The 26,035-nt window shown below is 39.8% G+C and overlaps 1 protein-coding gene across 2 annotated transcripts in view; it reads right to left on the reverse strand.

Annotated features, from left to right (window-relative positions):
- DNAH5 (dynein axonemal heavy chain 5) overlaps nucleotides 1–26,035 on the reverse strand; it is a 363,993-nt gene that overhangs the window by 188,374 nt on the left and 149,584 nt on the right. For both annotated transcript variants that reach the window (XM_049861228.1, XM_049861221.1), the window contains exons 27-32: nucleotides 25,605–25,843; nucleotides 21,725–21,965; nucleotides 20,004–20,203; nucleotides 17,753–17,906; nucleotides 6,446–6,609; nucleotides 2,901–3,057 (exon numbers count right to left, since the gene is read on the reverse strand). In XM_049861228.1, coding sequence (XP_049717185.1) covers nucleotides 2,901–3,057; nucleotides 6,446–6,609; nucleotides 17,753–17,906; nucleotides 20,004–20,203; nucleotides 21,725–21,965; nucleotides 25,605–25,843 — 1,155 coding nt within the window. The remainder of the gene's footprint in view (nucleotides 1–2,900; nucleotides 3,058–6,445; nucleotides 6,610–17,752; nucleotides 17,907–20,003; nucleotides 20,204–21,724; nucleotides 21,966–25,604; nucleotides 25,844–26,035) is intronic.

The raw sequence follows: 26,035 nt of genomic DNA on the forward strand, positions 1-26,035 counted from the left end.
GTATCTTCTGGGGCTTCCCAAGTACCTTCCTCAAGCTGAATGACACTTTTTGGATCCCATACATATCCATGATTCTATAAGCTTGTTAGGATGGTTTAAAAAAAAAAAAAAAAGGTATCAATCAAGCATGATGGAAAACAGAGATGATCACCATGCTGAAAACTTCTAAAATCTGATTAAAACAATCAAATCATTGTGGCAATTTTGTTTATTTAAGGCACTATTTCATAAGCAATTGGTTTCTTTGTTTTGTTGTATTCGAAAGTAGTTAATCTGTATGTGATCAGTAGTTGGAAAATACAGCCTCCGTGATAGAAACAAATTATGCCAGAGATTGCATGATAGAATTTTGCAAGACCAACGACTTCTTCATTACAAATACCTTTTTTCAACAACATTGGCAACTATACATGTGGACCTTGCCAGATGGAATACACAGGAATCAAATCGACTACATCTGTGGAAAGAGAGGATGGAAAAGCTCAATATCATCAGTCAAAACGAGGCCAGGAACTGACTTTGGAAGAGAACATCAATTGCTTATATGCAAGTTCAAGCTGAAGTTGAAGAAAATGAGAACAAGTCTCTGAGAGTCAAAGTCCAACCTTGAGTATATCCCTCCTGAATTTAGAGACCATCTGAAGAACAGATTTGACACATTGAACACTAATGACCAAAGACCAGACGAGTTGTGAAATGACATCAAGGACATCATATATGAAGAAAGCAAGAGGTTATTAAAAAGACAGGAAAGAAAGAAAAGACCAAAATGGGTGTCAGAAGAGGCTCTAAAACCTATTCTTAAACATAGAGTAACTAAAGTGAAAAGGAAGAAATGATGAAGTAAAATAGCTGAACAGGAGGTTTCAAAGGACGGCTCGAGAAGACAAAGTACAATATCATAATGAAATGTGCAAAGACCTGGAATTAGAAAACCAAAAGGACAGAAAATGCTGCACATTTCTCAAGAAAAGCTTTAAGCATGGAGTTGAAATGTTGAAGAATCCTATGGGCAAAATGTTGAACAATGTAGGAAGCATCAAAAGAAGATGGAAGGAACGCACAGAGTCATTGTACAGAAAGAACTGGTCGACGTTCAACCATTTCAGGAGACAGCATATGATCAGGAGCCAATGGTACTGAAGGAAGAAGTCCAAGCTGCGCTGAAGGCACTGGTGGAAAACAAGGATCCAGGAATTGATGGAATACCAATTGAGATGTTTCAACAAACAGATGCAGTGCTGGATGTGCTCACTCATCTATGCCAAGAAAGTTGGAGGACAGCTGCCGGGCCAACCAAGTGGAAGAGCTCCATACTGTGCCCATTTCAATGAAAAGTGATCCAACAGAATGTGGAAATTATCAAACAGGATCACTGATATCATACACAAGTAGAATTATGCTGAAAATCATTCAAAAGGGATTGCAGCAGTACATCGTTAGGGAACTGCCAGAAATTCAAGCCAGATTCAGAAGAAGATGTGGAACAAAGGATATCAGAAATACATTTAACTGCATTTTATTGACTATGCAAAGGCACTGAATTGTAGATCACAACAAATTATGGATAACACTGTGAAGAATGGGAATTTCTGAACACTTAACTGTACTCATGAGGAACCTGTTCATAGACCAAGAGACAGTCATTCAAATAGACACTACATGGTTTAAACTCAGGAAAAGTGTGCATCAGGGTTGTATCCTTTCACCATACCTATTCAATCTGTATGCTGAGCAAATATCCGAGAAGCTGGACTATATGAAGAAGAACGTGGCTTCAGGACTGGAGGAAGAGTCACTAATAACTTTTCTTGCTGAAAGTGAAGAGGACTTGAAGTACTTACTGATGAAGATCAGAGACTACAGCCTTCAGCATGGATTTCACCTCAACATAAAGAAAATAAAAATCCTCACAACAGGACCAATAAGCAACATCGTGATAAACAGAGAAAATATTGAAGTTGTCAGAGACTTCGTTTCACTTGGATCCACGATAAATTCCCATGGAAGCAGCAGTCAAGAAATCAAACAATACACTGCATTGGGCAAATCTGCTGTAAAAGACCTCCTTAAAGTGTTAAAAACCAAAGATGTCACTTTGCAGACTAAGGTGAGCCTGACCCAAGCCATGGTGTTTTCAATTGCCTCATATGCACACGAAAGCAAGACCATGAACACGGAAGGCCAAAGAAGAATTGACACCTTTAAATTATGGTGTGGACTAAGAATATCACATATACCATGGACCGCCAGAAGAACAAACAAATCTGTCTTGGTAGAAGACAACCAGAATGCTCCTTGGAAGCAAGTACGGCAAGACTTCGTCTCATATACTTTGGACATGTCGTCAGGAGGGACCAGCCCCTGGAGAAGGACATCATGCTTGGTAAAGAAGAGGGTCAACGAAGAGGATCAACGAAAATGAGGAAGATCCTCAACTAGATGGATTGACACAGTGGCTGCAACAATGGGCTCAAGCGTAACAATGATCATGAGGACGGTACAGGACCGGGCAGTGTTCTGTTCTGTTATACAAAGGGTCACTAGGAGTTAGAACTGACTCCATGGCACCTGACAACCACAGCAATCTTTAAAGGAGCAGGTCACCAGGTCTCTTCTCCCACAGAGCCACTGGGTGAGTTCTAACCATCAACCTTTCCATTAGCAGCAGAGTGCTTAACAGTTGCACCACCAGGGCAACTTTATCCAAATCCACGCCTTGGGTGTTACAAAGTCACATGGCTCTGAAGGCATATTGGGCTCAAAAGTTTGGTTTTAGTCACTAAGAGTTAATGGGCAGGGAAGTAACCCTTTCTAAACACAATGTCAACTGTCTTAAAAAAGACAGGTGAGCTTTTAAAGCTTGGTGGCTGCTGTCCACCATTCAGAATTAGACGAACCTTTTCATGAAACTTGACGGTTTTAATGTTGTCAAACACATTCAGCAAATGGGCTTGTATGGTGTGTGAGTCCGAGGCCTGACCCAGAATCTCCAGAAGGGCAGGGTCCGAGACGAAGAAGAACCGAGGAAAACAAAGTCGCTTCTTCTCCAAGTATCTAAGTGGGAGGAAGAAGATAAGCTTATTAAACAAACAAAACAGGCCTTTCTGGGAACAAATTAACCTGGATGGAAAAAGGGGAAAGGCTCTGAGACAGTCGGATTTTCCCACGTGACTTTTTGATTTGTTTCTTGTTTTGCTACTAGTTTTACCAAGTAATATTCCATGTTCTGATGGGGAAAAAAAAAAAAAGAATTTTCAGAAATGGGGGGGAGGGTCTTCACTTTCCACAAATGTTATGCATATATTTTGTGCTTAATCTAGAAACCCTTTTTCTTCCTTTGTAGAGAACAAAGTAAAATACACACAAGGGGTTGTTTTTGTTTTGTTTTGTTTCCAAGCACAGTGCTGTGTCAGCTAAAAGCTGCATCTCATTCTTGGAATTGTATTCTTAAAAGGAACCCACTAAATTCATCACCAGAAGCAGAAGCAAAATGAGCTATGCGAAAGGACCAACAGTATTCCCTGCCTCTGGGAGTTACTGAAACCCCGTGGATGTTCCTCTCACTTACCTGCTTTAAACTAAGCTTTCATTTTCATATTTGCTTTATTTTAGGATGACTCTGTACATTATGGATATATTTACTGTTATTTTTGTTCCTATAGCTCTTTATCTTCATTTTCTAGCATATTTTGTTATTATTACTGTGGTTTTAATTACAGGATTTTTTTCTTTCCTTTTTTTTTTTTTTTTTTTTGGTAATTTTACCAACTATCATTTTGACTTGTGAGTCTTTTTTATTTTTTTGTTTATTTGTTTTTTGTTTTTTTCTCTTCTTCCCTTGTCGTTTGTATTATTCTCTTGTCTCCTATGAAAAATATAGGGGGGAAATTCTTATTTCAGAGAAGTAGAATTCTTCTCCTAGGTAAAGAGTGGTTTTAACAGGTGATTATGTGGGTAAGTTCCTGGGTGGTGCAAATGGTTAAAGCACTCAGCTGCTAACCAAAAGGTTGGAGGTTCAAGTCTACCCAGAGGTACCTCGGAAGAAAGATCTGGTGATCTACTTCCAAAAAATCAGGTGAATTGAGAACGCTATGGAGCACATTTCTACTCTGACACACATAGAGTTGCCATGAGTGGGAGCCAACTCGACGGCAATTGGTTTATGTGAATAAGACATTGGATGCAGGTGGCAACCTCCAAAACCATGCTTGAGGAACTATTGATGGCCCCTTATTCAGGCAACCACTTGACTTTTGTTTTCAGAGTGGGATGTCCAGGCTCATGGAAATAGCTAAATTACTTAAGACAATGAGAGAGGAATTTTTTCAGAGGCTGAAAGAAGGAAAGAAAAGGAGGAGCTATATAGGAAGGCTTGCAGCAAGTGCAACATTTAGGAAAGAAGACAGACGTGTCTTTAGTGAAGATTCAGGTAAAGCCTTGCTGCGTGTGCCATCACCGTCCTCTCCCGCGCCCACAGGATGCTCAGTAAGAGCCATTACAAGCCCTTGTTGCTGCAGTTGGGTCTATGTATTTTTGGGATGTGAAAAAGCACAAAGTCTGGCCTCAAAGAGGGGGCAGGGTAAGAGCAGAGGCTGCTTGGAGGCCTAACTTCCCCCTCCATTGTCTTAAAGCCTGACTTTTATGCTTTTATGTTTTCTTTGTTTTAGTTTAAATATGCTTAATTTCATTATTAAAAATATCCCAATCCTATTTGTTTGTATAATTTTGACTTTCACTCTTAATAACTTAGTTATGAATTCCTACCCATAACTTCTTACTCTCTTTATAACACCCTGCTCTGATTCTCATGAGAAGCCAGGTAATATTTTCTATCCAGTTAGCTGACAATCGGAGGAGGTGTGTGGAATACAGCAGCTCAAGCTTCAGGAGGGCACAGAAAAGACAGCTTCTCTTCATGGAGACACTTCTACTGGACCACCACTCAAATTATTACCTGCTCTTTATGAAGACTGTTCGTCTTAGTCATCTAGCACTGCTATAACAGAAATACCAAAAGTAGGGATGCCTTTAACAAAGAGAAATTTATTTTCTCACAGTCTACTAGGCTAGAAGTCCAAATTCAGAGTGTCAGCTAGAGGGGAAGGCTTTCTCTCTCTGTTGGCTCTGGACAAAGGTCTTCCCCTGAAAAAGGAGCTTCTCCGCATAGGAACCCCAGGTCTAAAGGATGTGCTCTGCTCCTTGTGCTTCTTTCTTGTGGCGTGAGGTCCCCAACTCTCTGCTTGCTTCCCTTTCCTTTCATCTCTTGTAGGATAAAAGGTGGTGCAGGCCACGCTCCAGGAAACTCCCTTTAAATTGGATCAGGGATGTAACCTGAGCAAGCGTGTTACATCTTACCCTAATCCTTTCTAACCACAGGCAGAGATTATGGTTTATAACACGTAGGGAAATCACAAAATAGAGGACAACCACAAGGTGACACATAGTTTTAGGGGACACAATTCAATCCATTGCACTGTTCCTATCAATGCCAACCCTTGTCATCTCAGGATGATGTTGTTTTGTGTAAACATTAACACCCACAGATTTATACTGGGCTTATTTATACATGTGACTCATAACCTGTTCCTGGCAACAGAATCAAAAGCCAAGGAAAGCTCAGGAAAAACTGCACATCATTTTAGAGCAGACTTTTTGCTCTGAGGAGTTATAAAATGGTGCAAAAGGTTGACTGATACAGCAGAATCTACCCCGGATTAAAAAAATGAGACAGAAAAGAGAAAAATAGAGATGTGGTGTGTGTATGTGAATGTATGTGTATGTGTACACGTGTGAGTGCACAAACTGATAGATATTACAGGAGGCATTCATTACTGTCTAATCTTGCCTGCTTGTGTATAATACACAGTTTCTAATTGTCCTTGGCTGAGTATCATGAAATATTTTGGTTCTTCGAATGCTTGTCTGAGAAGCATAAATCAGAAAATAAGTGTATTAATTTTAAAAAGCAGTGACTATATGAGAACATTTGTTGAGATCTTGTCCCGGTCACAGAAACAATCTTAATTCCTGTAACTGCAACATCAGGACAAGACCTTGTCCGTGCTTGAAGAGAGCAGGGCTCCAAACTGTTAGTTTTATCTGCGCAACAACTTTCAATATGACTTGTTCTTCTCCAGTTCCCACGGAGTCCGACACCATGCGTGTCAGAGCAGAACGAGGCTCCACTGGGTTTTCAGTGACTGATCTTTCGGAGGTAGCTCACCAAGTCTTTCTTCTGAGACACTTCTGGGTAGACTCAAATCTCCAACCTTTTGGTTAGCAGTCGAGGGCTCATCCATTCGCACCACCCAGGGACTCCTAAACATGACTTTAGTAATAGCAAAATAAAGCTGACTTGGTTAATGCTACCTAGTCTCTCTGTTCCCTTGCATCTCTAAGATGTAAAGAGACCTTTCAAAGGTAAACACGGTAGTGAACTTACCCAGTAAGGGATTTTTGGCATATTTCCAGCTGGTCCAGCAAGTGGGGTAAAAGCTGTCCCATGGTCTCATCTCCAACACAGCACTGAACCACATTTGGCATTTCGTGAGCCCGAGTCATGATCTTCACCCAAGATTTATCTATGTTGGCAAAGCGCTTGGCTTCCTGTAAGAACGTGGTTAACAGAGCACACTCAGGCATGTATATGATCTCGGGGACAGAGAATCTCACGTTTGTTGTCAGATGCCATCAAGTCGGCCCCCAACTCATGCCAACCCCATGCACAACGGAATGAAACACTGCCCAGTCCTGCACCACTCCCCAGGATCGGTGGCTCATCAGACAGTTGTAATCCTAGAGTTTTCATTGGATGATTTTTTGAAGTATATCGCCAGGCTTTTTTTCTGATCTGTCTTATACTGGAAGCTCTACTGAAACCTGTTTGGCATTATGGCAACACGCAAGCCTCCACTGACAGATGGGTGATAGCTGTGCTTGAGGTGCACTGGCCAGGATCAAACCCAAATCTCCCACATGGAAGGCAAGAATTCTACCACAGAACCATCACAGGAGGCCCTCCCAGAGTTCTAACAAGTCTTAATAAACCTGTTGCTGTGGAGTTGATTCCAACTCATAGCAACCCTATAGGACAGAGTAGAACTGTCCCATAGGGTTTCCAAGGCTGTAATCTTTATGGAAACCAACTGCCACATTTTTCTCCCTCAGAGCGGCTGGTGAGTTTGAACTACCAACCTTTCCATTAGCAGCCCAGTTCTTAACCACTGTACCACCAGGGCTCCTTACAAGTCTTAATACCCCAGCCATATGCATCTAAAGTCACACATGTTCTATTCCAAATTCTCCTAAGGCCTTTTGCACCATAACACTAACTTTCTTAAATAAGAATCTTTAACTCAACCCTATAACCCCAAGGTCAATTAAAAACAGAAAAAAAGATTTTGAAAAAACAGTAATACGATACAATACAATTTGGCAGGAAGGACACTGTCAATTGTTATCATCATTTATCTCCCAATGGAATGATTAAATGTACTTTTCTGTTTCTCCAGTTTTCTGAGTTGAATATTGGGATGTGCACTCAAGAAATAAACTATTAAAAATAAGGATACAAAACTTAATTATACTATGACCCTAAGATTGTAAAATAAAATTTAAAAAATAGACTTTTTTCAGAAAAACTCAGATTATTTTGAGGTGGTAGGAATAATTATTTTCTTCTTTAAAACTTTTTATATTTCACTAATAAGAATATACTGAATATATTTCAAACTATATTTTCCAAAAAAATGAAGCAGAAGCCATACTTCATACCATACACAAAAACTCAGAATGGATCAAAGACCTAAGTATAAAACCTGAAATGATAAAGATCAAGGAAGAGAAAAATAAGGACAACCCTAGGGGCTCTAATACATGGCATAAAGAGAATACAAACCATAAGTAACAATGACAAATACCAGAAGATAAACTAGATAACTGAGAGCTCCTAAAAATTAAGTACTTATGCTCATCCAAAGACTTCTGCAAAAGAGTAAAAAGAGAATCTACAGACTGGGGAAAAAATTTTGGCTATGATATATCTGACAAGGGTCTAATCTCTAAAATTTACAGAATACTTCAACATCTCAAAAACAAAAATTCAACTTAAAAAATGGGTAAAAGATATGAACAGACACTTCACCAAAGAAGACATTCAGGGAGCTAACAGACACAAGAGGAAATGCTCACGATCATCAGCCATTAGAGAAATGCAAATCAAAACTACAGTGAGATACTGTCTCACCCAGACATTACGGGCAAAAATTTAAAAAAAAAAAAAAAACAGAAAGTAACAAATGTCAGAGATGTTGCAGGGAGACGGGAATGCTTGTGCATTGCTGGTGAGAAAGTAAAATTGTACAACCACTATGGATAACAATATAGCACCTCCTTAAAAAACTACAAATAGAAATACCATACCATCCAGCAATCCCGCTCCTAGAAATACATCCTAGAGAGATAAGAGCTGTAGTACAAATAGACATATGGATACCCATGTCCACTGCAGCATTATCCACAATAGCAAAAAAAAAAAGATGGAAACCACCTAAGTGCCCATCAACAGATCAATGGATAAACAAATCATGGTACATACACACAATGGAATACTATGCAACTATAAAGAACAATTTGGAAGAAGTATAGCCAGAATGCTCATTAGAAGCAAGGATGCTGACGCTTTGTCTTACATACTTTGGACATGTTACCAGGAGGGACCAGTCCCTGAAGAAGGACATCATGCTTGATAAAATAGAGGGTCAGCGAAAAAGAGGATGACCCTCAATGAGATGGATAGACACAATGGCTGCAATAATAAGCTCAAGTATAATGATTATGAGGATAGTGCAGGTCCAGGCAGTGTTTTGTTCTGTTGTATATAGGATTGCTGAGTCGGAACCAACTCGATGGCACCTAACAACAACAAATAAAGAACAACGTGAATCCTTGAAATATCTCACAATATGGGTGAACCTGGAGGCCATTATGTTGAGTGAAATAAGTCAATCACAAAATGGCAAATATTGTATGAGACCACTATTATAAAAACCCAAGAAAAGGTTTACACACAGAAAAAAAAAAATGTTTTTGATGGTTATTCGAGAGAGCACATGGGTTGGGAGGGGAAATAACTAACTAAAGAGTAGACAAGTATTAACTGGTAAAGGGAAAGACAACACACAACATAGGGGAAATCAGCACAACTTGACCAAGGCAAAGTCATAAAAGCTTCTTAGACATGTCCAAACACCTTGAGGGACCAAGTTACTGGGGATATCTAGGTCAACTGGCATAGCATAGTTCATAAAGAAAATGTTCCACATGCTGCTTTGGAGAGCAGTGTCTGGGGTCTTAAAAGTTTGCAAACAGCCATCTAAGATACATCTACTGGTCCCATCATGTTTGGAGCAAAGAGGAATGAAGAAAACCAAAGACACAAGGAAAATGTCAGTCCAAAGGACTAATGGACCAATGAACCACCACCTCCACCAGCCTGAGTCTAGAACTAGATGGTGCCCAGCTACCACCATCAACCACTCTGACAGTGATCAAATAGAGGGCTCTAGACAGAGAGGGAGAAAAATGTAGAATAAAACTCAAATTCACAAAACAAGACCAGACTTACTGATCTGACAGAGCCTGGAAGAACCTCCAAGACTATGGTCCCCCCAGACACCCAACTCAAAACTGAAGCCACTCCCAAAGTCCACCTTTCAACCAACTATTACACAGGCCTATGAAACAAACAATAACACATGTGAGGAGCTGCTGCTTGGTTCAGTCAAGTATACGAGACCAAGTGGGCAACACTTGCCCAAAAGCAAAGGTGAGAAGGCAGGAAGGGACAGGAAAACTGGATAAATGGACACGGAGAACCCAGGGTGGAAAGGGAAAGGGGGAGAGTGCTGACACACTGTGGGGATTGCAACCAACGTCACAGAACAATTTGTGTATAAATTTTTGAATGAGAAACTAATTTGCACTGTAAACTTTCACATAAAATGCAATAAAATTAAATATATACATATAACCAAGTATAGGACAAGAAACCCTACCTAGCTACATAAATATTGTATGCAAAAGTATCCATCATTAAGTCCAATTTGAAATTCTTCTCCATCTATCAAGAAGAAAAAAAAGAAATGCATATTCGAATATAAATACAGAAAGAAGAAAGGAGGGAAGCATGGAGGGAGGGAGGAAATGAGAAAGGGAAGGAAGGAGGAAAGATTTATAGAGGATACATTTCACTGGTGGCAAAAAACAAAAGGTCTGACTTACAATTTGTTAACAGATCTGTTTTCCACACTAAATTGAAAACTAACCAAAGAGAAAGTTAGAAAATCTAAGTGAAGAGAATGCTCAACATAACCACACTTTCAAAACTCAGATATATAATTAAAATATAACCATTGCCAACAATTTAAGGTAACTGAATAAGAACTGTTGAGATTTGATAAAAATGTTTTGTGTTTTTTTTTTTTAATCTTAAAACACAATTCGATGGGAAAAATACACCTAAGATTTTCAGAGGAAAGCCTTTCTGTTTTGGAGCCTTTTTTCTGCAGATCTGCTTCAATTCTGTGGTACAGATATAATTATGTGGGCTATAGACTGAGTGTTATTTTAAAATGTCAGTAGTGGAGGAACAAATTATCTACCATTGTCAAGATAACTACTCTATAATTCCACACGGTACCAAATTCTACCTTCAAAGTATCTAAAGAGGCACATCACTTATGCAGGCATTCAATCTTTGTTGTTCTACCCTTCATTTTCTACAGAGCTCACAACTTTGTAGCCTTCTTACTCTCTGATTTCCACCTCTTTCTCTTCCAAAATCAGTTACCCTCTTTGAAGAACAACATCAACAGCAACGAAAAGATTGGCGGGGGCGGGTGGCAATAGTAGAAATATTATTGCATTTCTAAAGGAATCATTAGTTATTGGATATTTTTTCTAATATAAAACCTGATGATAGGAGGCGGAGCCAAGATGGCGGACTAGGCAGACGCTACCTCGGATCCCTCTTACAACAAAGACACGGAAAAACAAGTGAATCGATCACATACATAACAATCTACGAACCCTGAACAACAAACACAGATTTAGAGACGGAGAACGAACTAATACGGGGAAGCAGCGATTGTTTCCAGAGCCTGGAGCCAGCGTACCAGTCAGGTACGGCACAAGCACAGAGACCTGCTCCACCCCCCTGAACTAACCCCGGGAGGGGGACTAGCCGGTTCCACGGGCGGCGTGGGACGCAGCCGTTAGGAGAAGTCCCCGGGAGGCAGTGACTGATCTTGGAGCAGAAAGAGCAGCATCCGAGCCGGGGAACCGTCCCACAGGGATTTGGACTGCACGCAGCGGATTTTCTGGAAAAACTAGTTTCCCAGTGATGGCTCGGAGACAACAATCCATATCAAACCACTTAAAGAAGCAGACCGTGACAGCTTCTCCAACTCCCCAAACAAAAGAATCAAAATCTTTCCCAAATGAAGATACAATTTTGGAATTATCAGATACAGAATATAAAAAACTAATTTACAGAATGCTTAATGATATCACAAATGAAATTAGGATATCTGCAGAAAAAGCCAAGGAACACACTGATAAAACTGTTGAAGAACTCAAAAAGATTATTCAAGAACATACTGGAAAAATTAATAAGTTGCAAGAATCCATAGAGAGACAACATGTAGAAATCCAAAAGATTAACAATAAAATAACAGAATTAGACAACACACTAGGAAGTCAGAGGAGCAGACTCGAGCAATTAGAATGCAGACTGGGACATCTGGAGGACCAGGGAATCAACACCAACATAGCTGAAAAAAAATCAGATAAAAGAATTAAAAAAAATGAAGAAACCCTAAGAATTATGTGGGACTCTATCAAGAAGGATAACCTGCGGGTGATTGGAGTCCCAGAACAGGGAGGGGGGACAGAAAACACAGAGAAAATAGTTGAAGAACTTCTGACAGAAAACTTCCCTGACATCATGAAAGACGAAAGGATATCTATCCAAGATGCTCATCGAACCCCATTTAAGATTGATCCAAAAAGAAAAACACCAAGACATATTATCATCAAACTCACCAAAACCAAAGATAAACAGAAAATTTTAAAAGCAGCCAGGGAGAAAAGAAAGGTTTCCTTCAAGGGAGAATCAATAAGAATATGTTCTGACTACTCAGCAGAAACCATGCAGGCAAGAAGGGAATGGGACGACATATACAGAACACTGAAGGAGAAAAACTGCCAACCAAGGATCATATATCCAGCAAAACTCTCTCTGAAATATGAAGGCGAAATTAAGATATTTACAGACAAACACAAGTTTAGAGAATTTGCAAAAACCAAACCAAAGCTACAAGAAATACTAAAGGATATTGTTTGGTCAGAGAACCAATAATATCAGATATCAGCACAACACAAGGTCACAAAACAGAACGTCCTGATATCAACTCAAATAGGGAAATCACAAAAACAAACAAATTAAGATTAATTAAAAAAAAAATACACATAACAGGGAATCATGGAAGTCAATAGGTAAAAGATCACAATAATCAAAAAGAGGGACTAAATACAGGAGGCATTGAACTGCCATATGGAGAGTGATACAAGGCGATATAGAACAATACAAGTTAGGTTTTTACTTAGAAAAATAGGGGTATATAATGAGGTAACCACAAAAAGGTATAACAACTCTATAACTCAAGACAAAAACCAAGAAAAACGTAACGACTCAACTAACATAAAGTCAAACACTATGAAAGTGAGGATCTCACAATTTACTAAGAAAAACGCCTCAGCACAAAAAAGTATGTGGAAAAATGAAATTGTCAACAACACACATAAAAAGGCATCAAAATGACAGCACTAAAAACTTATTTATCTATAATTACCCTGAATGTAAATGGACTAAATGCACCAATAAAGAGACAGAGAGTCACAGACTGGATAAAGAAACACGATCCATCTATATGCTGCCTACAAGAGACACACCTTAGACTTAGAGACACAAACAAACTAAAACTCAAAGGATGGAAAAAAGTATATCAAGCAAACAATAAGCAAAAAAGAAGAGGAGTAGCAATATTAATTTCTGACAAAATAGACTTTAGACTTAAATCCACCACAAAGGATAAAGAAGGACACTATATAATGATAAAAGGTACAATTGATCAGGAAGACATAACCATATTAAATATTTACGCACCCAATGACAGGGCTGCAAGATATATAAATCAAATTTTAACAGAACTGAAAAGCGAGATAGATACCTCCACAATTATAGTAGGAGACTTCAACACACCCCTTTCGGAGAAGGACAGGACATCCAGTAAGAAGCTCAACAGAGACACGGAAGATCTAATTACAACAATCAACCAACTTGACCTCATTGACTTATACAGAACTCTCCACCCAACTGCTGCAAAATATACTTTTTTTTCTAGCGCACATGGAACATTCTCTAGAATAGACCACATATTAGGTCATAAAACAAACCTTTGCAGAGTCCAAAACATCGAAATATTACAAAGCATCTTCTCAGACCACAAGGCAATAAAACTAGAGATCAATAACAGAAGAACGAGGGAAAAGAAATCAAATACTTGGAAAATGAACAATACCCTCCTGAAAAAAGACTGGGTTATAGAAGACATCAAGGAGGGAATAAGGAAATTCATAGAAAGCAACGAGAATGAAAATACTTCCTATCAAAACCTCTGGGACACAGCAAAAGCAGTGCTCAGAGGTCAATTTATATCAATAAATGCACACATACAAAAAGAAGAAAGAGCCAAAATCAGAGAACTGTCCCTACAACTTGAACAAATAGAAAGTGAGCAACAAAAGAATCCATCAGGCACCAGAAGAAAACAAATAATAAAAATTAGAGCTGAACTAAATGAATTAGAGAACAGAAAAACAATTGAAAGAATTAACAAAGCCAAAAGCTGGTTCTTTGAAAAAATTAACAAAATTGATAAACCATTGGCTAGACTGACTAAAGAAATACAGGAAAGGAAACAAATAACCCGAATAAGAAATGAGAAGGACCACATCACAACAGAACCAAATGAAATTAAAAGAATCATTTCAGATTATTATGAAAAATTGTACTCTAACAAATTTGAAAACCTAGAAGAAATGGATGAATTCCTTGAAAAACACTACCTACCTAAACTAACACATTCAGAAGCAGAACAACTAAATAGACCCATAACAAAAAAAGAGATTGAAACGGTAATCAAAAAACTCCCAACAAAAAAAAGTCCTGGCCCGGACGGCTTCACTGCAGAGTTCTACCAAATTTTCAGAGAAGAGTTAACACCACTACTACTAAAGGTATTCCAAAGCATAGAAAATGACGGAATACTACCCAACTCATTCTATGAAGCCACCATCTCCCTGATACCAAAACCAGGTAAAGACATTACAAAAAAAGAAAATTATAGACCCATATCCCTCATGAACATTGATGCAAAAATCCTCAACAAAATTCTAGCCAATAGAATCCAACAACACATCAAAAAAATAATTCACCCTGATCAAGTGGGATTTATACCAGGTATGCAAGGCTGGTTTAATATCAGAAAAACCATTAATGTAATCCATCACATAAATAAAATAAAAGACAAAAACCACATGATCTTATCAATTGATGCAGAAAAGGCATTTGACAAAGTCCAACACCCATTTATGATAAAAACTCTTACCAAAATAGGAATTGAAGGAAAATTCCTCAACATAATAAAGGGCATCTATGCAAAGCCAACGGCCAATATCACTCTAAATGGAGAGAACCTGAAAGCATTTCCCTTGAGAACGGGAACCAGACAAGGATGCCCTTTATCACCGCTCTTATTCAACATCGTGTTGGAAGTCTTAGCCAGGGCAATCAGGCTAGACAAAGAAATAAAAGGTATCCGGATTGGCAAGGAAGAAGTAAAGTTATCACTATTTGCAGATGACATGATTATATACACAGAAAACCCTAAGGAATCCTCCAGAAAACTACTGAAACTAATAGAAGAGTTTGGCAGAGTCTCAGGTTATAAAATAAACATACAAAAATCACTTGGATTCCTCTACATCAACAAAAAGAACACCGAAGAGGAAATAACCAAATCAATACCATTCACAGTAGCCCCCAAGAAGATAAGATACTTAGGAATAAATCTTACCAAGGATGTAAAAGACCTATACAAAGAAAACTACAAAGCTCTACTACAAGAAATTCAAAAGGACATACTTAAGTGGAAAAACATACCTTGCTCATGGATAGGAAGACTTAACATAGTAAAAATGTCTATTCTACCAAAAGCCATCTATACATTTAACGCACTTCCGATCCAAATTCCAATGTCATATTTTAAGGGGATAGAGAAACAAATCACCAATTTCATATGGAAGGGAAAGAAGCCCCGGATAAGCAAAGCACTACTGAAAAAGAAGAAGAAAGTGGGAGGCCTCACCTTACCTGACTTCAGAACCTATTATACAGCCACAGTAGTCAAAACAGCCTGGTATTGGTACAACAACAGACACATAGACCAATGGAACAGAATTGAGAACCCAGACATAGATCCATCCACATATGAGCAGCTGATATTTGACAAAGGACCAGTGTCAATTAACTGGGGAAAAGACAGCCTTTTTAACAAATGGTGCTGGCATAACTGGATATCCATTTGCAAAAAAATGAAACAGGACCCATACCTCACACCATGCACAAAAACTAACTCCAAGTGGATCAAAGACCTAAACATAAAGACTAAAACGATAAAGATCATGGAAGAAAAAATTGGGACAACCCTAGGAGCCCTAATACAAGGTATAAACAGAATACAAAACATTACCAAAAATGATGAAGAGAAACCCGATAACTGGGAGCTCCTAAAAATCAAACACCTATGCTCATCTAAAGACTTCACCAAAAGAGTAAAAAGACCACCTACAGATTGGGAAAGAATTTTCAGCTATGACATCTCCGACCAGCGCCTGATCTCTAAAATCTACATGATTCTGTCAAAACTCAACCACAAAAAGACAAACAACCCAATCAAGAAGTGGGCAAAGGATATGAACACACATTTCTCTAAAGAAGATATTCAGGCAGCCAACAGATACATGAGAAAATGCTCTCGATCATTAGCCATTAGAGAAATGCAAATTAAAACTACGATGAGATTCCATCTCACACCAGCAAGGCTGGCATTAATCCAAAAAACACAAAATAATAAATGTTGGAGAGGCTGCGGAGAGATTGGAACTCTCATACACTGCTGGTGGGAATGTAAAATGGTACAACCACTTTGGAAATCTATCTGGCGTTATCTTAAACAGTTAGAAATAGAACTACCATACAACCCAGAAATCCCACTCCTCGGAATATACCCTAGAGATACAAGAGCCTTCATACAAACAGATATATGCACACCCATGTTTATTGCAGCTCTGTTTACAATAGCAAAAAGTTGGAAGCAACCAAGGTGTCCATCAACGGATGAATGGGTAAATAAATTGTGGTATATTCACACAATGGAATACTACGCATCGATAAAGAACAGTGACGAATCTCTGAAACATTTCATAACATGGAGGAACCTGGAAGGCATTATGCTGAGCGAAATGAGTCAGAGGCAAAAGGACAAATATTGTATAAGACCACTATTATAAGATCTTGAGAAATAGTAAACCTGAGAAGAACACATACTTTTGTGGTTACGAGGGGCGGAGGGAGGGAGGGTGGGAGAGGGTTTTTTTATTGATTAATCAGTAGATAAGAACTGCTTTAGGTGAAGGGAAAGACAACACTCAATACATGGAAGGTCAGCTCAATTGGACTGGACCAAAAGCAAAGAAGTTTCCGGGATAAAATGAATGCTTCAAAGCTCAGCGGAGCAAGCGCGGGGGTCTGGGGAACATGGTTTGCGGGGACTTCTAAGTCAATTGGCAAAATAATTCTATTATGAAATCATTCTGCATCCCACTTTGAAATGTGGCGTCTGGGGTCTTAAATGCTAACAAGCAGCCATCTAAGATGCAGCAATTGGTCTCAACCCACCTGGAGCAAAGGAAAATGAAGAACACCAAGCCCACATGACAACTAAGAGCCCAAGAGACAGAAAGGGCCACATGAACCAGAGACCTACATCATCCTGAGACCAGAAGAACTAGTTGGTGCCCGGCCACAATCGATGACTGCCCTGACAGGGAGCTCAGCAGAGGACCCCTGAGGGAGCAGGAGAGCAGTGGGATGCAGACCCCAAATTCTCATAAGAAGACCAAACTTAATGGTCTGACTGAGACTGGAGGAATCCCGGCGGTCATGCTCTCCAGACCTTCTGTTGACACAGGACAGGAACCATCCCTGAAGACAACTCATCAGACATGAAAGGGACTGGTCAGCGGGTGGGAGAGAGACGCTGATGAAGAGTGAGCTAATTATATCAGGTGTACACTTGAGATTGTGTTGGCAACTCTTGTCTGGAGGGGGGATGGGAGGATAGAGAGAGAGGGAAGCCGGCAAAATTGTCAAGAAAGGAGAGACTGAAAGGGCTGACTCAAGACGGGGAGAGTAAGTGGGAGTAGGGAGTGAGATGTATGTAAACTTATATGTGACAGACTGATTGGATTTGTAAACGTTCACTTGAAGCTTAATAAAAGTTATTATAAAAAAAAAAAAAAAAAAAAAAAAAAAAACCTGATGATATCATAAGGAAAATTTCAGAACCTTGGGCAGTTGCTTGGCAATGTCTCCTCCCACAAAGACGGCTTCTAAGTAAATCCATAAGTTTTGCACCGTCATCCAGTTCTCGATGATGTCTGTTGAGTTAGAAAGGTACTGCACCCATTTTTGAATCTGGGCTTTGAATGGCATATTGTACCTAAAATGAGAAATGTGTTCAGCATTTATTTTTGTTGCTGTTGTCTTCAAACTAAAAAAAAAGCCAAAAAAAATCCTAGTTGTTAACTTTCTGTTTCCTTCAGCTTTAATTATGTCACTGGCTCTTATAATTTAAAAATGGTTAAATTGAGTATGGCCCCTGGACATCCTTTTAGCTCAGAATGAAGTCACTCCTGAGGCTCACCTTCAGCCAAAGATTAGACAGGCCCATAAAACAAACCAAGACTAAAGGGGCACACCAGCCCACAGGCAAGGACTAGAAGGCAGGCAGGGTCAGGAAAGCTGGTAATAGGGAACCCAAGGTCGAGAAGGGGAGAATGTTGACATGTCGTGGGGTTGGTAACCAATGTCAAAAACAGTATGTGTACCAATTGTTTCATGAGAAGCTAGTTTGTTCTGTAAACCTTCATCTAAAGTACAATGATTAAAATAATAATAATTAATAAAAGATTCGTAAAAAATAAAAATGGTTAATTCACCATCGTTTTTGGACATTATTAGCCCAATTTTTCCCCCTTTGATCCACAGAGAGGTAGAGCATTATAATCTAAGGAGCAGATCTAGTACTGACTTAATTCCACCCAGCTGCCGGAGTAACCTTGCTCTGATTATTGTTGCTACATCAAAGACAATAATATTCGCTCTTCTGAGCATCTGTGTCTATTCCATGGAGACTCTGGTTTCAAACCAAATATAGAACTGCAGAGCCATTCGTGGGACCAAACAACTAATTCAATTTTCTCCCCTCTTCTGGCTCTTTTTCTAACTTCCGACACACCCCTGTGTCCAGCCCACTCATTTTGGTGTATGTAGGCACAGATGAGAGCTTATGCATGTATACACAACTTGGTACCCATTTTTCTGCTCTCTACCTCCCCACTTTTCTCCTCTGAGGCAGCAACTGCCAACATCCTTTTCCCCTTCCTTCTTCTTTAGCTACTGAAGCCCATTTCTTGCTGGACACATTGCCACCCAGCTAAAATATGCATTTCCCAGTCTCCTTTGCAGCAATGGGAAGTCATGGGACCAAGTTCCATCACTCCTTCTCAACCTTGGCTGCATGTTGGGGTCATCTGGTAAGTTTTCAAAAGCACTGATGCCTGCCTGCGTCCCATCCTCAGAGACTCTGAATCAATTGGTCTGGGATGTGGCACGGGCACTGGGTTTTCCAAAGTTCCCCAGGTGTTTCCTGTGTGTGGCCTCGGTTGAGAACCACTCTCTAGACAATGAGAAGTGAGTGGCAGTATTGGATGTAAAGGGTGGTCTGGAGGGTAAGGGAAGCAACGAACCAAGAAAATGTGCAGTAAAACCTACGAAAGCTGGAAACTGTGTAAGACAGAAACCCATCAGAGAGGGAAAACTCAAATATTTTCCAAAACAAGTGATAGAAAAGTGGTAAGGCTGCACCCTGTTAAAGGCAGAAAACTTGTAAGACCCGGAAAACAAGGCAGTCCCATGGAGTTCCGGCTCTCAGAGGTCTCACTATAGTAAGTTCTTGAGTTTAGGGTTTGCATGTCCAAAGTGGGATGGCTTAGCTGTTACTGCCAAATAGAAGCGTTAGACTGGTACCAGTCTGCTCTTTTTCCTGTCTTCATGAATTAAATCAGTTCTCTATGAATGATACCTGTTCTCTACCTTGATCTGCCATCCCATTAAACTATGTACAGAACCAAGAGTTTCTAGTCCATAGATGTTGGCAGAACAGGTTTTCCAAGCAGAATGATAATATGAAATTCAGAATAATTTTCCCCTGGACTCTAGAGCCTATTGAGCTGTCAAATGGGCAGAGAGGCTTATCAGCAGCAAAGCTGAAATGTTCAGCAAAATCCAAGCAGCTAATTGCATGTTGCATTATTTTGTTCAATCGATGGTCTCAGAGGCACCCCACAGATAGGGGATAATGAAATAAAAACAGTATGCCACATGCTAGGCCAATGGCTAAAACTCAAACAAGTATTTTAATTATTGGCTAAAGGGAATGAGGGGGAATTTTTATAATGCTCTTTTTTACTTATTTCCCCTGAAATCTTTGTTTGTATCATTCTCAAATCTAAGAAGAAGAGAGGCGGTTTTCTACCTGTTGCTCAGCAGAGAACCCAGCAACATCAGGCTGTCCTCCATGTTGGTGATGATTTCAGAGGTACTGTCTCCTCGCAGGAGGAGTTCTCCACGGGTTTTAAAGCTGCCGAACGTGAAGCTTTTGTTGTGCCATTCATTGATCACTTGCTTCAGCTTTTGCTCAATGTCTCTCTCCTTCACTGCACTGATACAGATGTCCTAGCAAAAGTGCAAGCTCTTGTTTTAGTCCATGAAAGTTACACATCCTTCTTTGACAGTCTAAGTGCAGCAGAGGCCCTCCATCACTATTTCCTTCATGTATACCAATAAACATTTATAATTCTAAATTGAAACGCAATATAATAAATGGTATATTTATAAGCAGATGAAGACTGAAGGATAGAGATGGAAATAGAGATAGGACTAAATAACAGAGGCTTAAATTATAAAATTCCCCCACCAAACTACTCCAGAAAGAAAGATGATGAATAAGATACACAGTAAACTCACTGCCATAGCAATGGCTGGATTCCAACTCATAACGATCCTATAGGACAGAGTAGAACTGCCCCATAGGGTTTCCAAGGAGCAGCTGGTGGATTCGAACTCCCAATCTTTTGGTTAGCAGTCATAGCTCTTAACCACTGTGCCACCAGGGCTCCACCCTGCTCTTAGCCTTCTCCAAATCTTTCTCCACACTGCTACCAGAGTGATCTTTAAAAAGTGTAAATCTAACCACGTCACTGGCTACTTAAACACATCCGCTAGATGGCTCTCCATTACTCTAAAGATCTAAATTGATAACCTACTTTAGTCCCACCCTGCCTCCCCAGCCTCAGCTGTCTTCAGTCTCCCTCACCTCCACCCCATCCACACCAGCCTTCTTGTGGTTCCTCAAACTCACCTCAAGCTTTAACACATGCCATTCCACCTGCATGAAACTGTCTTCTTCACAGTTTCCAACTCAATGCCCCTTACACCCACCACACGAGCACACTTCCCTCACCCACTCAGTCCTGCACGCGTAATCCCGGCCTTCTCTACCTTTATCACCCTTCTACCACCCCCAAATAGGTCAAACCTCTTTATCTCATAGGCTCTCATAGAACAGAATACCTTTCCTTCAATGGTATACCAAGGCTTATTATTATACTTTTATTTGTATAATTATTCAAATATACAAATCACTTGTTGTTGTTTTTAGATGCCTCCAAATCAGCCCCTGACTCATGGTGGCCCCATGCACAACAGAACAAAATGCTGTCAGGTCCTGCATCATCCCCATGATCAGCTGTGGTTCAGACTGTTGTGATCCATAGGGTTTTCATAGGAGATCACCAGGCCTTTCTTCCTACTCTGTCTTAGTCTGGAAGCTCCACTGAAACTTGTTCAGCATCACAGCAACAAACAGCCTCTACTAACAGACACTGGCTGTGTATGAGGTACATTGTCCAGGAACTGAATCTGGGTCTCCCACATGGAAGGCAAGAATTCTACCACAGAACCACAAATCATTTCATGATCTATTAATACAGGAATGCATGCTTACATCCTCAGCACCTAGCACAGACCCTGTTACACAGAACACACTCAATAAACACTTGTTGAAGGTTTGGTGAATGAACACCAGAAAAAGAGCTTCAATTGTCTTAGCTAGATTTACTGCCCCAACATTCCATAATGCAGAAATGCTCTTAAGTGCCACGAGAACTTCTTCCACCACATTTCTATTAACTGTACCTCAATTTCCTCTTTGTATTTCAGAAGAGGTGCCTCCATAATATTTCTTAACTTGAAGGTTTCATTCCCCACATCCAGATGGTGCCCAGTGAGAGCTGTCATTCGTTCCCAGTGCCTTGCCATCATGGCCTTATTGGCCATGTGCTCCAACAGGGGGCAGCACTCACTGAAATCATCAATGGTTTTCTTCAGGTCCAGAAAAGCCTGCCAGTCCTTTAAGGCCCTGGGCAGTTTGCGACACCTGTGAAGGGAAGCCAATGTGAAAAGCCAGTCTGATAGAAGACCAGAAGAACACTCCAGCCCAAGATTGTTAGCATTTCTACCAAACACACTCACCCACTTCCAATACCTATCCCATTTTTCAAATGTCGTGTCTCGGAGCATATCTGTTACTGATTTTTATATTATGGAAAGTCATCCCTCCCAATCAGGAAAGGTTTCTCTTCAATCCTTCATAACAATTAACTAGCTAAAAAGCATTATTTTAAAGGATAGGGGTGCCTTTCAATTCAATTCTACAAACTCATATTGAGAACCTACTTAGTACAAAGCACAGCACAGTGTATCAGGTTGTCAACTGAAATGAAAACCAAGCGGCCCTTCAGTTCCTTTGGGTATAACACTTAAAATGATGTGACATAAATTAGTCACAAAAGGACAAGTATTGTATAATCCCACTTATATGAAACATCTAGAATAAGCAAAGGTCAATGTTTATTGATAGTTACCAGGTGTAGGGTCGGAGCAGGAAGGAGAGAGAAAAAGAGACTCAATGCTTAGGGGCACTGAGCTTCTGCTAAGGGTGATGGAAAAAATTGGAAGCAGGTAATAGTGGTAATTGTACAACATGATGAGTGTAATCGATGCCACTGAGTTGTACATGCAAAACAATGTTAAAATGGCAAAGGCTTTAATATATATATGTGTGTGTATATGTGGAAACCCTGGCAGTGTAGTGGTTAAAAGCTACAACTGCTAACCAAAATGTCAGCAGGTCGAATCCACCAGGCACTCCTTGGAAACCCTATGGGGCAGTTCTACTCTGTCCTATAAGGTGACTAGGAGTCGGAATCGACTCGACGGCAACAGGTTTGTTTGTTTTTGTATATATGTGCATGTGTGTGTGTATGTGCACATATATAGGTATATATGTGGGTATGGGTGTGGGTGTGTGGGTGTGTGTGTGTGTGTGCATTTGTACCCTATGGGACAGTTCTACTCTGTCCTGTAGGGTTGCTATGAGTCAGAATCACCTTGATGGCAACGAGTTACAGGTGTGTGTATGTATATATATATATGTATATGCCTATATCATCAGTCAGAACAAGTCAATTGCTTATATGCAAGTTCAAGTTGAAACTGAAGAAAATTAGAACAAGTCCACAAGAGCCAAAGTACAACCTTGAGTATATCCCATTTGAATTTACAGACCATCTCAAGAACAGATCTGGTGCGTTGAACCCTAATGACCAAACACCAGACGAGTTGTAGAATGATATCAGGGACATCATACATGAAGAATGCAAGAGGTCATTTAAAAGACAGAAGAGAAATAAAAGACCTAAATGGATGTCAGAACAGATTCTGAAACTTGCTCTTGACTGTCGAGTAGCTAAAGCAAAAGGAAAAAATGATGAAGTAAAAGAGCTGAACAGATTTCAAAGGGTGACTCAAGAAGACAAAGTAAAGTATTATGATGACATGTGCAAAGACTTGGAGATAGAAAACTAAAAGGGAAGAACACACACAGCATTTCTGAAGCTGAAAGAACTGAAGAAAATAATCAAGCCTACAGTTGCAATAGTGAAGGATTCTATGCGGAAAATATTAAATGATGCAAGAAACATCAAAAGAAGATGGAAGGAATACACAGAGTCACTGTACCAAAAAGTATCGGTCAATGTTCAACCATTTCAGGAAGTAACATATGATCTGGAACCAATGGTACTGAAGGAAGAACTCCAAGCTGCACTGAAGGCATTAGCAAAAAACAGGGCTCCAAAATTGACGGAATACCAATTGAGATGTTTCAACAAATGGATACAGCACTGGAAGTGCTCACTTGTCCATGCCAAGAAATCTGGAAGACAGCTACCTGGCCAACCGATTGAAGAGATCCATATTTATGCCTATCCCCAAGAAAGGCAATCCAACAAAATGCAGAAATTATTGAACAATATCATTAATGTCACATGCAAGCAAAATTTTGCTGAAGATCATTTAAAAGCAGCTGCAGCAGTACATCAACAGGGAACCCCTAGAAATTCAAGCCGGGTTTAGAAGCGGATGTGGAACCAAGGATATCACAGCTGATGTCAGATGGATCTTGGCTGAAAGCAGAGAATACCAGAAAGATGTTTACCAGTGTTTTATTGACTATGCCAAGGTATTTGACTGTGTGGATAACAAACTGTGGATAACATTGCAGAGAATGGGAATTCCGGGACACTTAATTGTGCTCATGAAGAATCTGTACATGGATCAAGAGGCAGTTGTTTGAACTGAACAAGGGGATACTGTATGGTTTAATGTCAGGAAAGGTGTGTGTCACGGTCGTATCCTTTCACTATACTTATTCAATCCGTGAGTTGGAATTGACTCAATGGCATCAGGTTTGGTCTTTTGATTATCCATTCTGTATGCTGAGCAAATAATCCAAGAAGCTTGAATATATGAAAAAGCATGGGGCATCAGGATTGGAGGAAGACTCATTAATAACCTGCGATATGCAGATGACACAACCTTGCTTGCTGAAAGTGAAAAGGACTTGAAGTACTTACTGACAAAGATCAAAGACCATAGCCTTCAGTGTGGATTATACCTCAACATAAAGAAAACAAAAATCCTCACGACTGGACCAATAAGGAGCATCACAAAAAACGGAGAAAAGATCAAGGTTGCCAAGGGTTTCACCTTACTTGGATCCACAATCAACAGCCATGGAAGCAGCAGTCAAGAAATAGAAAGACGCATTGCATTGAGCAAATTTGCTGCAAAAGACCTCTTTAAAGTGTTGAAAAGCAAAGATGTCATCTTGTAGACATAGATGCGTCTGACCCAAGCTGTGGTGTTGTCAATCACCTCATATGCATGCAAAAGCTGGACAATGAATAAGAAAGACCTAAGAAGAACTGTTGCTTTGAATTGTGGTGTTGGCGAAGAATATTGAATATACCATGGACTGCCAAAAGAACGAACAAATCTGTCTTGGAAGAAGTACATCCAGAATGTTCCTTAGAAGCAAGGATGGTGAGACTGCATCTTACATACTTTGGACATGTTGTCAGGAGGAATCAGTCCCTGGAGAAGGACATCATGCTTGGCAGAGTACAGAGTCAGCAGAAAAGAGGAAGACCCTCAATGAGGTGGACTGACACCGTGGCTGCAACAATGGTCTCAAGCATAGCAACAATTGTGAGGATGGCGCAGGACCTGGCAGTGTTTCATTCTGTTGTGCATAGGGCCCCTGTGAGTCAAAACCGACTCGATGGCATCTAACAACAAGAACAATATAGGTGGTACAATATAGATACTTCTTGCAATAAAAAAAAATTTTAAGTTAGAAAAGTGATGCAGAAAAATCAGGGGACTTTTGCTTTTATTTCAGGAAGTCATGTAACATATACCTCCAATGCTTCATAACTGTACTATAGAGATCAGCTCTCTCCTAACAAGGTTGATCCAGCTTTAGAGGATTTGCTTGGCTCCCAGCCTGCACACAGGGGTAATTAATAAATACCATTTGACAAGGGTGATGACAACGGACAATAACAACACACCAAGACATGCTGCTGAAACATCCGGGGCAAACAGAGAACTTCACAGCCAATCAAAGAAGAAAGCATTGGCTCTGGGTAATGCTAAACACCTCACTTCTCACCTGTTCTGGAATTCTAAGAGTTCATTGTTGATTTTTTCAATATTCACTTCCGACCAAAGAATATCATGATAACTGTTTACAGTTTCTATGACAGTGTTGTACAGAGTGTATATTTTCTGTAGCAGATTCAGTTGCTTCTTTATTTCGAGAAGCTGAGGATATTGCGTGACTGGCAGACCAAAAAGTTCTTCTCCCCCAGTATAGGTGATGTATTTCCGATAGATATTATCAAATTGATTCTAACAAAAACACAAGTAAAGATTCATCAAAATGATTTGCACATGAAGGAACATGTAAATGAAAAAAGACAGTGGCAGACACAAAAACCTCAGTGATCGCTGGAATATATAAATGTGGGTATTAAGTGGATGTAATTACTTACATAGAAACCACCTCTAATTGTAACCATACCAGATCATGTTTTTAAAATG

This window comes from Elephas maximus, chromosome 2, assembly GCF_024166365.1.
Source record: "Elephas maximus indicus isolate mEleMax1 chromosome 2, mEleMax1 primary haplotype, whole genome shotgun sequence".
Lineage (NCBI taxonomy): Eukaryota > Metazoa > Chordata > Mammalia > Proboscidea > Elephantidae > Elephas > Elephas maximus.